The following is a 12,414-nucleotide window of genomic DNA, read 5'->3' on the forward strand; positions in this document are numbered from 1 at the left end:
TGACTTGTGTTGGTCGACTATCAGGTCGGTGTCAGACATGTCGTGTGGTGATCCAATGAGGCAAGATCATCCGATGAAGATCACGCGCAACATGTCCGACACTGACCCGATAGTCGACCAACCAAGTCGGATTCATCAGACTGCAATCCGATACACTGTGGTGGGTGGCCAACGAGTGACCAATGAGAAAAAAAAAATTCTGTGGAATGGGGGTGTAATATTCTTAATACTTTGATGATCAACATGGCATAAAGTTGGATTTTTTTGACCCAAAGCTTCAGCTGATATCAAATCAGCATAGTGATCATAAGAGAGAACTCATCCTTCAGTTGCCAATTTGATCCCAGTGACTGGCGTGAGGAGCCCTTTGAGCACCACAACTAGTGGGAAAGGGTTATATGAAAGGTGATGTGACATAAGCTCAGCAGTATGCCTGAGGGGCCGTAATCTTTAAATCCTCTTTTCTTCCTTTTCTACGACTGCACCTCCTAGCTCTCTTATTTCAGTCACCTTTTGACTGGTTTAGGGTGGTCCAATTTCAACAAGTTACCATTCTATCAAGCTGTATACCATTTAAAAACTTTACTCTTTTAAACTTACATAGAAAAGTGGAAATTCATTTTGGCCTATTTTTGTTGGTTTTGAGCAAGGGGTCACATATTAACTCATATTCAGACACTGGCTAGTAAATTAATCAAATGAGGAATTCTCCATCTCAGTGGAAGAGGTGGCAGGTCAAAGGTTATGAACAAACAACAACTTATGACATGTACCCTGAGCTACAGTCTCTACCCTCTTCTATAGAGAGCTTTAGATTTGTGATGTGGACATTAACCCATTGAGGACGGACTGGTCTTGCTTCAACATGCATTTCCCATATATACCTGCCCAAGTACACTGGGGACTCGTCCTCAACAGGTTAAGGCGACAATTGCTTTGGCCGTTCTCCTCTCTCCCTGTGTCGTGTTGAAAGTAGCTCTAGATTATACATGAGGATGCAGCCTACACAAAGTAAAATGGTGCCCCATATACTAAACATTGCATCAAGTAGTTCTCTGTAGTGTGAATTTGAGAGAAAACATAAATAGCCCAGAACCGACCATGCTAACTCAGATGACGCAAGGTCGATATTTATAAGCGAATTTGTGCATGCGCAGAAAAGGTGTTTTTTCCTCTGAATGTCCGTGTCGCTGAAATCTAAAGTTCCTAATGTTAAAACAACAAACAGCACTTCTGCACAAAACACAAAATTGCATATTGTGATTAAATATGACAACATAGTGCACCTGGTACTGTACAATTCCACACATTCATTTGACAAGCCATGCAATCTGCAGTTTCCTAATGGCATGAGAATATTTTTATACACTCTTGTAAAAACAAGCAAAACAGAAACAGTTCAGACATAATCAAGTGAATGATAAGTACCATACTGTCAAGTTGAAACAGATATTCGTTGTATACTAGTAGCTGCAGAAACAGGCACCACGTAGGATGGTTTACTTTTGATGGGATGGAGACAGCTCTGCAAGGATCTCCTCAAAAAGAACCATGTTATTTGTTGTACAGTATGTTGTAGCAAGCATTATATAAAATTTATAATCTATATTATATGAAATTTCTATCAGTATAAGGCACAACTGTCAAGTTTCAAGCTATTTTTGTGCAGTACAGTCATACATGTAAGAGTACACCTACACATATCTTGCTGAAATGACCATGAGAAGCAGGAAAATGGCTTGATAGTCCTACTCATATGACCCAACTCATTGCTTTCAAATCCGAATATTCTTCACTGTGAAGATTAAACAGATTTTGCTTTAGTTGACACTCGCAGACTTTGACCAGAAAGCACTTTCAGCCGCACAAATCATTACTAGTTATTAAAAGAAATTGAACCAGAATTCAAGTTTCTCTGTACCAGTCAATCTTGTATACTGAATGCAAGTGGTTGTTACAGCTGCTGGTAATACCTAAGCAAAGAATCAATATTACAGCTGTGTTATATTTTGAGACAGAGATGGGTAAAGGAATGCACCAAGATTACTTTACAAGAGTCAAAATCAAGACTGCTATAAAACAGAAATTAGAAAACGAGATTGCAGTGACCCACTGTATGTGCAAGAAGTCTCCAACCCCGTTCGGGACTACTGCAAGTCACCATGGGAACAGTATGAGCTATATTAAATATTTCTAACAGCTGGATGTCAAAGAGTTCGCCAAATTCTCCTCAAGCTTCTGTGAGGTCATCATTGAAGTAGAGATGTATGGCGCGGAGGAACTCGTCGTCATTCATGCTCAGTTTGTAGAAGTCTTCATCCTCGTCCGTGATGCCGTTCTCCTCCAGAGTCTTGTCCATGTCCAAGTTCTGGCCTTCGTACTTCCAGGTGTAGCTGGCGGCATGCTGGTTCCACTTCAGATACCGCTGGAGGATCTCGTTCATCGTCTCCTCAGAGCACACCTGATTCAGTGAGAGATAGGAAGGTTTACTAAGTCTCAACTCTTCTTCTTTCTCTCTTCAATGTCAAATCAAGACACAACACAACTGTACTGAACATGTCATTGAATGTGGTTAAATAAAGAAACATAGTGCACCTGCTACTACATTTCCACGCATCCATTCAACAAGTTTTACTCTCTACGGTTTCCTAATGGTATCAGAATAAACAGGGGACTTGTTGGTAAGATGACTTGGCGTATATTTGTTAGTACTAGTCAAATAGAGCCTTAGAGTTTTACATTTGTAATGGGTTTCATTATGATTATAATGCATCAAACACAGTCTATTTTTAGGTGGGGATTTTAAGACTGCTGTAAAGTCAAACTAGAAATGTCGCTATGGCGACTGGTATGCCTCCACCATAATGCATGATTCTCCTAATAGGTACAGATAGTACATGTGGACAATGTGAGATTACATTTTCACAAAAGTGGCAAAATATTAAAACGACAAGTTTGTCACAAATGTGTTAAATGTTCACCTTCCTTGACCTAGGTTTAATTGGATGAATACAACTGTAGGAGAGCATGTATTTGAGAGTTAAGGACTTTGACTTGACTTTGACCCATTCATATGTTTATGCATCTGAGTTATTTTCAAGGTACGGAGAAAAAGTGCAATTTCTGTATTGAATAGTAAATTGTTTAATACCATTTTCATCTGGCCTTTGACCCTAAAATTCATAAAATAATCACTGTCAGGCAGAACATGCATAAATATGTAGTATGTTTCAAGATAACTTGAGCCACTTCCGAGATATGGAGGAAAAGCTTAGTTCAGCACTTTCACTTGATCTTTGACCTTTTGACCTTTGAGGCAAAAACAAAAGAAAAAAAAACTTTCCAAAGAATCTCTATTAGGTTATGCATGCATACACCAAGTGTAAAAAATATAATAATCCTGCCAGCATTGCATAAACATGATGGAAATAGTAAAATTTTGAAGCGTTTCCCTTGACCTTTGACCCCATACCTTTGACCCCATGAACCCTAAATGTTCTAGATAATCACTGCCAGTCAGTACATGTACACTTGTATATATACTATGTTCCATGAAGATACCTTGAACAATTTCCAAGGTACAGAGAAAAAAGGTGAAATTTTAATATTTTTACTTGACCTTTTGACCTTTGACCTTTGACCTCATGACCCAAACTTTCACCAGAGAATCTTAATTGGGTAATACATGTATACACTAAGTTTCAAGAAAATATCTTCAGGCATTGCATAGATATGGTGGAAATAGTGAAATTTTATGTATTTGACCTTGACCTTTTGACCTTTGACCTTGAGCATGTGCACCAAAAAGTCGATAGGCACAACTTCACCCCCTAATACACATACATGCCAAGTTTCATTAGGATACCTCAAAAGGTTTTTATAGTTACCCTGTCCACAAAATTCATTACGGACGGACGAAGGACGGACGGACGGACGGAAGGACGGACGGACGGACGGACGGACGGACGGACGGACGGACGGACAACCCGAAAACATAATGCCTCCGGCACCACTTCGTGGCGGAGGCATAAAAACTCATACAGCCACAAAATGTGAATTCTACTTTTTTGAGAAAAGCACACTGAAAATAGTCTGCTTAGGGTAGGAAAATGGATGACAGCACAATCATGTCTTTATTCCAGAAAAGCTACAAATTATTGATAAACTTTGCTACGTTACAACTCAGACACTAGTAAAATATGGTTACACCAGACATCAAGAGCATTGGTGATTTTTTTTTTTTTTTTTTTATAATCTATCATTTGTTTGGGTGTTCTTTATCCTGCAGATGTACTACTTTTTATGAAATGCAAGTAGTGATATTTTAATGCGTACAGGTCACAATATCTATTAAATACATACAAGAGCTGTAATACAGAGAAAGGGCTCTCTGTGTATTTTCAGTAACGACTGCAGAGGTTGCATTTATACTTCATCAACTCTTTGCCTATAACAAAGCCAGCCTTGATTTGTAGGGGGAAGCATCATGGAAGCAAACTTTTTCATGCACAGTATTTCACAAATTGAGATGGGCAAGACAGTTTAGTACTAGTAAGTGAATGTCTTTGTGATGAAGAACAACAGAGACAAAATGAGAAATACTTAGAATCACTTTTCAAGAGAAATATGTCAATTTGATACCATGCACAGGATATATGATGCATTCCTGATATTGAAGGCAATAATGTTATCCTGACATCAATTTCTTCAATTTAAGGCAGTCTGCAAATTGCACCAAAAAACAAATATCCACTGCAGTACGTGGCATCAACAGTCCAACCTGGGTGGTCACCTCACCTCAATAATTTGTTCCTGGGAGGTCAGTGTGTTGATGATTTTGACCGTCCTTGTCTTCTTGGACAGAATGCCGATGCAGTAGCTCTCATCTTTCCACCAGGGGCGGCCAAAGTCATTGGCCCAGTCTGTCCGGGGACATGGAGGCGGAATGTGCACAAAGCGGCCATGAGGGGCGAAAGGGAACATGCACTTTGTTACAGGGTCGACATGTGTTCTGATCTGTAGAGTGGGAGGGAAAGAAGGTTGATGAGTTAACACTAAAACAGTTATAAAATCTTTCAAGAGTTGTATCGAAGACCTGGCACAAGTGGCGTATCTAGGGAAAACGGCGCCCGGGGCAAGCGCGAAAATTGCGCCCCTAATTTCTGAAAAAGTGTTCAACCCCAACCCCATCCCGGTAGGGACTTTAAAAAAGTCCACATGATATGCTTTTTCAAGCACTTAAAAGGGGTCTTTTTGTGGTGATTTAAATGTAATAAATTTTAATAAATTTTAGCGAGCGAGCGCAGCGAGCGAGCTGAAATTTGTTGTATTTCAGCTTACAAAACATCGAATTCTTGGCATTTTTTGCTTATTAAAAAAATCTTACAATTCTAATCAAGATATAGTGATGGCCTTATAGATAACGATTTATACCAACAAACTGAGGACTTGAAAAAATTCTTCTAAATCAGTACGCACGAATGAGCCGAAATTTGTATATTTCCGCGTTATCATCACGTTTTGTTCTTATCTCTTTTCTTTTTAGATAAATTTTGGCGAGCGAGCGCAGCGAGCAAGCCGAAAATTTTTATATTTCAGCTTACAAAATATGGAATTCTTGTCACTTTTTGCTTATTAAATCTTATATTTGTAATCAAGATATAGTAACGTCCTTATAGATAACGATTTATACCAACAAACTGAGGACTTGAAAAGATACTCTAAATTAGTACGCGCGAGTGAGCCTAAATTTGTATATTTCCGCGTCATCATCACGTTTTGTTCTTATCTCTCTTTTTTTTTGGATAAATTTTGGCGAGCGAGCGCAGCGAGCGAGCCGAAAATTTTTGTATTTCAGCTTACAAAACATGGAATTGTTGTCATTTTTTGCTTTTTAAATCTTACAGTTCTAATTAAGATATAGCGACGGCCTTATAGATAACGATTTATACCAACAAACTGAGGATTTGAAGAAATACTCTAAATTAGTAGGCGCGAGTGAGCCAAAATTTGTATATTTCCGCATCATCATTACGTTTTGTATTATCTTTTTTGATTTGGTTTTTTGCGCCCCCCTCCCCTCCCCCGTATGTTCGAAACCGTTGGCGAACTCTTTTGATCCAATCGGCAGTTGCTTCAGAATGAAAGAAATTGCAGCCACTGCTCTGTGTAACATTTTGCCTTCTAACGATGGCATGTGTGAACACAATATACATTGTCATTCTGTCCGCTTCATCATCACGTTTTGTTCTTATCTTCTTCTTTTTATATGAATTTTGGCGAGCGAGCGAGCCGAAAATTGTTGTATTTCAGCTTACAAAACATGGAATTCTTGTGTGAACACAATAAACATTGTCATTTTGTCCACACCATCATGTTTTGTTTTTATCTTGTTTGATTTGGTTTTGTGCCCCACCCCCCCCCCCCCCATTCCCCTCCTCTCCGGGCGAGTTTTTTTTTCTTTTCTTCTTCTTTTTTCTTTTTTTTCTTCGTTTTTTCGTTTTTGGCGCCCCCAAGGAGTGGCGCCCGGGGCACGTGCCCCCCTTGCCCCCCCCTAGATACGCCACTGCCTGGCACACACATCATTCTACAAAAGAAGTCACTATTATTGTGCTATAGTAATCACTGCAGCTAACTTTAGTCAAAACAAGCCATGGAAGTGCTAAAAATGCAGGATCCTCATCCTTAATGCACTGTCTGCCTTAATTACAACGAAAGCAGTTCTAAAACTTTTGGCAAGCGCTTATTCAGCCTCAGTTACTTATTACAAATGTGAACCGCAATGTCAAAAAGATCTGAAAGTCACTGATGGTTGAGCGGAGAAAATCAAATTTGAAGTCAGATCATCAAAACAGGTCAAAACCATCAACTTTATGTTTCTGACAGAATTTTGTAGTCTAATGTTTCTTCTATCAACTGCCGAAATTTCAGAGCGATTTCTTGGCCATGATTTTCTGAGATTCAATGAAGCAGAAATGTGTCCGAAGATTTAAATTTAGTGCTGCAGACAGGCTCCTCCCCTAGCAACGAGGGAGTGATCTTCTTGGGGTCAGTGCATGGCATCCTGTTTACTGATTGGTCGTGCATAGACCACTGGCGCTAAGCTTGAATGAACATTGGAGAGGTTGCTACCAATGTAAGAGCATGACTTCTATTGTCAAGAGGTGAAAACCCTGTCTCACCTTCCCTTGATCATGATTGCACTGGAATGCCGATTTCCTAGACTACTCAACATAATCTCATAAAATCATCGATGTCTACGCAACTGAGTACCTTTATGAGTCGTGCTATGTACATGTATGAAATTAAAGCGGAGGAGTAAGGGAATAATGTCATATCATTTTCAGAAAATCGACCTTTCCCGACTTTCCGATCCTTTTGTTGTAGCGGGTCACAACTACTAAACTATAATTAGCTGCATAATCAGTGATGTAAACAAAATCTAAACACTGGTGACAGTTGAAGACTTTATTCAATATGAGAAAAATGAGGAAACAAAAGGAGATACTTACATCCTGTGTTTTTCTGTCAAACCAATGCGAGATATCTTTCCCCGCACAAGCAATGATGGGCTTCAACAGAACACTTCCTGCAATGGTGACAGACAATTTCACAATGATGAGAGTGAACATTTCCTACAAAGTGTACCTTGCGAATCATTCTCTTGCAATGCAGCAAAATGTAGATTATGAAAATATGATGAAAATTGATTTCATTTCATTTCTTTCCTGAGATATCAAATTTGAAAAAAAAAAAATGACAAAATCACTTCGACCTACAGAAAGATGCAGTGTAATTTAAGCAATCTGAAAAACAAAACAAAACAAAACATGAATTTATGATGAAACTAAAAAACCTAGAAAGAGCCATGACAACATACAAACCAAGAACAGCAACAAAATAATCTGAATGGAGTCTTTCAAGGGACTTTATAAATCATAGTCACCTGATAAAAATGGTGCTCGATCTGTAGTGTACACTTCAAAGTTCATATAGATCTAGAACCCTCTAGTCTAGGTTAAGAATTTACATTTGACAACAATCTGAGATAAGTGACTTTGTAGACACCTAAAGCCAGTGGAGAAATTTTTTTTTTTCATTTATTTAGATCTATTTATTTTTTATATACTTTTTTATTAGAAAACAGCTCAAAACAGTAAAACAAAATTCCAGTCCAAATTGTTTAGCTCTTCCCTTTAACGTTTGTACTCTTGTAGTGTTTTTCTCTCTAGTTTACGGGGCGGTACGCGGTAGAACATTTGCAAACTGCTCACTGAGACTCCGGAATCAAACCAGGCGCAGGGTCCTTTGGATTCAAAGGCAGACAAGCTTCCAATACTGGCAATAGTCTATCGAGTAGCGGACCCAGTTTGCGGCAGGTTAAGGCCTTTTCAAGGGTATTTAGTAGTATTCTGGTAAAACGGGCAACAAATTAAATATTTATTTATTTTTTTTTTTTTATTGGAAGAGGTACCAAAGGCCTCTTGACACTGCATCACAATTTTGTATGGTGGACAATTACCCTAGTCATAATAATCAGTTTATGCAGAAAATTTGCAACCACCAAGAGGACCCAGTTTGTGGCAGGGGGGTCCAGTTTGCAGCACCCCACACAAAAACGTCCCCCAAATTCTTCAAACATTAAAATTTTGCAAAAACAAAATATTTTTTGATGGTCCAACTAGTTTTCAGCTTGTTAGAACACTTTATTTGGATTCATGACATTTTCTCGATCCTTCACGATTTCATAGTTTTTCAAGATGGCATGTATTTCATCAATTTCCATCCATTTTGACATGTAAAATAGCGCCATGTGTGTAAATCCCATAGGGGTGCCCCAAACCTGACCCATCCCCAACATTTTGGTCACTGTTGCAATCCTCAAAACTGACGAAGGAAATGAATTTTAGAATATCTAACACAATTACACGAGGAATCCCTACCATGCCAGGCCTCTTTTGATAGTAAGATTTTGTATAAAGATACAAGCAAGGGATAATGGTGGTTGCCTAGCAACAGAACAAAATCTTAACATTTTGTTAGGAAAGTCATACTTTTTTAAAAACAGCGTGACACAGACGGTTTGAATTAGAATTATGAAGACCATCATCTGAGTTATTTCATGATTCTGGTATCAAAAGAAAGCTCTTCAGTTGCTCTTCAAATAAAACAATTTAGAAAAAAAATACCCTTCTACTTTTGAAGATATGATTAGATATTCCTAGGGGTGCCAAAAACTGGACCCCTGCAGCAAACTGGTGCCCCGACTCCAGAGGCAAGAGCCATATCATCACCCTTATTATTGTATCAGTAAACTGCACAATAAGATTTAGACCATATAGTGTTACCATTAAATTTACTAACGACAAACGTAGACAGATCAACAAACACGAACCAGTCAGTCCAAGTCCATTTCTGCATGCTGGCTGTTACAGTAATTAGCCCGACCAGACGCCATGCGAAGCCTTGTCGCGATTTATACAGTGACTGGACTGTGTAAATTTAGAGACTAACCTAGCCTGACCAGACACTGTGCTGCGCACAGGGTCTGACATGTGTTAGTGTTTCAACGTTGTAAACGACCGTCACTATTGACGGCAAAATCACATAAAATACATTTTATTTTGTATGATTTTAAGAGTAATATAATTTGCAACACTTACCTACAGCGTATTTTCCTGATGGTTGAGTTGAATTCGGCGTTTTGTTGGTATCCAGACCTTATTGTTGAATTTTTCGGAGTAGATCGTGCGGTGGCATCTTTTCCTTCGAGAGCTTCACAAAAGCAACAAACTACTACGCATGCGCATTCAGAAGTGGTTGCTTTTTACGTACGCCCGTGCGCCCGTGCGTTTCATGTGTTACGTAAAGCTTGTAGTAGATCCGCGCGTGCTGCACCGGCAATGATTTGAACTTTTTTAGTCGGGGTCATCCGACTATCTCATCACTTCCGCCCCGACTACCTACGTTGTAGTATACGAGAGAGAATGCCATTCATATAACACGCAGATGAGGAGTGAAGCAGTAAGGACGTTTACAGACCTGATTTCAGCCATAGATTTCGGTAAGTTTTAGACGTAATTAAACAAAAAATCGCATACCGGTTATTGAATGATGGTCATAGATTACGATAATTCCTTATATTTTAGTTTTCCACGATTGATAAAGATATTCATGAAGGAAACAGTGAACGATAACAACGTCCGCGAAGGAAAAGAGGTGCAGCGCTGTCGCCAGCGCTGCGTGTAGTTAAGACTAACCATGTGTTACCTAAATAACGCTTCAAGTCTTGTTTTTAAAACTAGTCTTTACCCACCCTCTTAATTCTCCTAGTGCATTGGCAGCTTCAAATTTCCTGCAAACACATTAAAAATCTCTGGAATAACTCTTCTCTATTACGCTAGACTGCACGTCTTGATTTGGGCAATAGTGCACTTGATTTGCACAATTGGCACAACAAAACCGAATATCAACACACACGAATTCCAATTGATGGGACTGAGTAGTCGACGGACACGTTTGCCTTCTCATTTCTTACCTTCATACTTTTCACAAAGTGGGGTAAGATCATAAACTTTTCCCAGAAATGAAATCCAGATGTCCTTTAGTGTGTTGTGTACTAATACTTCATTTGGAGTATAGTATTTTGGCCTCATTTTAGCGGTTGGAATGTCTGATATACGACGTTGCAGTGGCTTCGCTGTTGCCAAGAAACAAGAAACTATGGTATCCGCCAAAAGCAAAAAAGTTAGATAGACTCACTATGTGGAAAGACTCTTCCGTACAGACTGTCCATTGTTGCAAAGTTTCGACGACCATTAATTGGTAGCGGTTTCGTACAATGGAAGTTTTGCAACTATTTATTTTTTCTATTTTACATATTTACTCACAAATATCAGTGGGAAGATACATTTGACATGCCAATGTATTCATCCCTGAGAATAAGTCGTCTTGATTAATGTTTTTATTATTCAAGAGTGAAAAGGAATTTGGTAATGTAACTTCTCGTCGCAAACGCAGAGTGTAACAATAATCGCAGCAGACACGGAATGGGGAGGGTCGCCGAGGGGGAGGTTTAATTTCATCCTCCGCTATTAAGAAATAAGAATTATTGCTATGATTTATTAGTTTTTTTTTCCTTCTCTCTTTCCTCCTTACCATGTAGGCACCTACGTTTACTTCCGTGTAGTATGAAAGTCCACTTTGTGAATTTGAATTGAATTGAATTGAAATTTGAATTGAAATGGTGTTTTATTAAACAATATCTTTCGCAGCCCGAAGGCTGAATTACAGACATTGTTAACAATGGCCATGTATACATTAATAATGCTCACAAAATACAATGTAGCGATGAAAAAAAAATACATTAAAATAACAAAGAGTCAATCTTATTCATCAGAACCATTGCACAATTAGATTAACCTATAATACAAAACAAAATCAGATATGACAGATACAATATATTACTATTCTCAATAATTATCAAAAAAAAAATTATATTGATTATATATACCGGTCATTTATACTTATCAATTAATACAGATGTTGTGTTGTCATACGGCTCAAATCAACACATTTTACACAACAAAAATAATCAGTTTATCAAAAATGATCAAAGATAGTCAAATAAACAAAAATAATCAGATAATCATAAGGCTCAAATCAACATATTTTACACAACAAAGATAATCAGTTTGATTTAAAAAAAAAATCCTCACAATCTTTTCTTCGTAATATACATAAACTCCCATATCAGAATACATTCAATCTATACACAGCGCATTACATCAAATCAGTCAATCAATGATTCGCATCACATAATTATGTGCATTGTATATACGAAAATAGCATCTGATAATTGCACATCTCTCCCCCTCTTTCTCCCCCCTCTCTCTTTTCTCTCTCTCTCTCTTTCTCTTTCTTTCTCTCTCTCTCTCTCTTCTAACTCTCATTCCACTATTACACACACTCTCACGTACAATATGTATATCTCACAAACAAATATATACTATTGTTTCTATGACCAACACTGTGTGTTATATTATTGCACATTTTACACCAAAATTCGATCTCACAAATAACCAACACCAAAACGCTAAAACATAACGTTATAAAAAAAGATCCAACCGTTTTTGAGAATGATAATATAAAAAAAAATATAATTACACTTCTTCAACTTGTCATTAAGCCCTTGATCCTGTGATCCACAACCTTTTTTTATATTAATAATAAACTCTCTGACAACGCATACCATGCACATCATAATTAAAACAATATATGTATATATACTTTCAAAAATTACATCTTCACATAATGAGGGAAATAGTGAATGCTCTGTGGCATTTTATGAAGGAGACATAAACAAAACAAACAGACAAACAGACAGACAAAGAAAACACACTGTACTATTCATTA

At 38.0% G+C, this 12,414-nt stretch overlaps 1 protein-coding gene across 1 annotated transcript; it reads right to left on the reverse strand.

Annotated features, from left to right (window-relative positions):
* Positions 1 to 2,230: 2,230 nt before the first annotated feature.
* LOC139744808 (cytochrome b5 domain-containing protein 1-like) lies at positions 2,231 to 10,655 on the reverse strand. Its single transcript, XM_071655223.1, has 4 exons — positions 10,538 to 10,655; positions 7,512 to 7,588; positions 4,798 to 5,016; positions 2,231 to 2,461 (listed from the first exon to the last, which is right to left on the reverse strand). The coding sequence occupies exons 1-4, from the start codon at positions 10,653 to 10,655 to the stop codon at positions 2,231 to 2,233; spliced, it is 645 nt and encodes a 214-aa protein (XP_071511324.1).
* Positions 10,656 to 12,414: the final 1,759 nt, after the last annotated feature.

Source organism: Diadema antillarum, unplaced genomic scaffold (assembly GCF_040938485.1).
Source record: "Diadema antillarum isolate AM-2024a unplaced genomic scaffold, OU_Dant_1.0 seq00001212_RagTag, whole genome shotgun sequence".
NCBI classification, from domain to species: Eukaryota; Metazoa; Echinodermata; class Echinoidea; order Diadematoida; family Diadematidae; genus Diadema; species Diadema antillarum.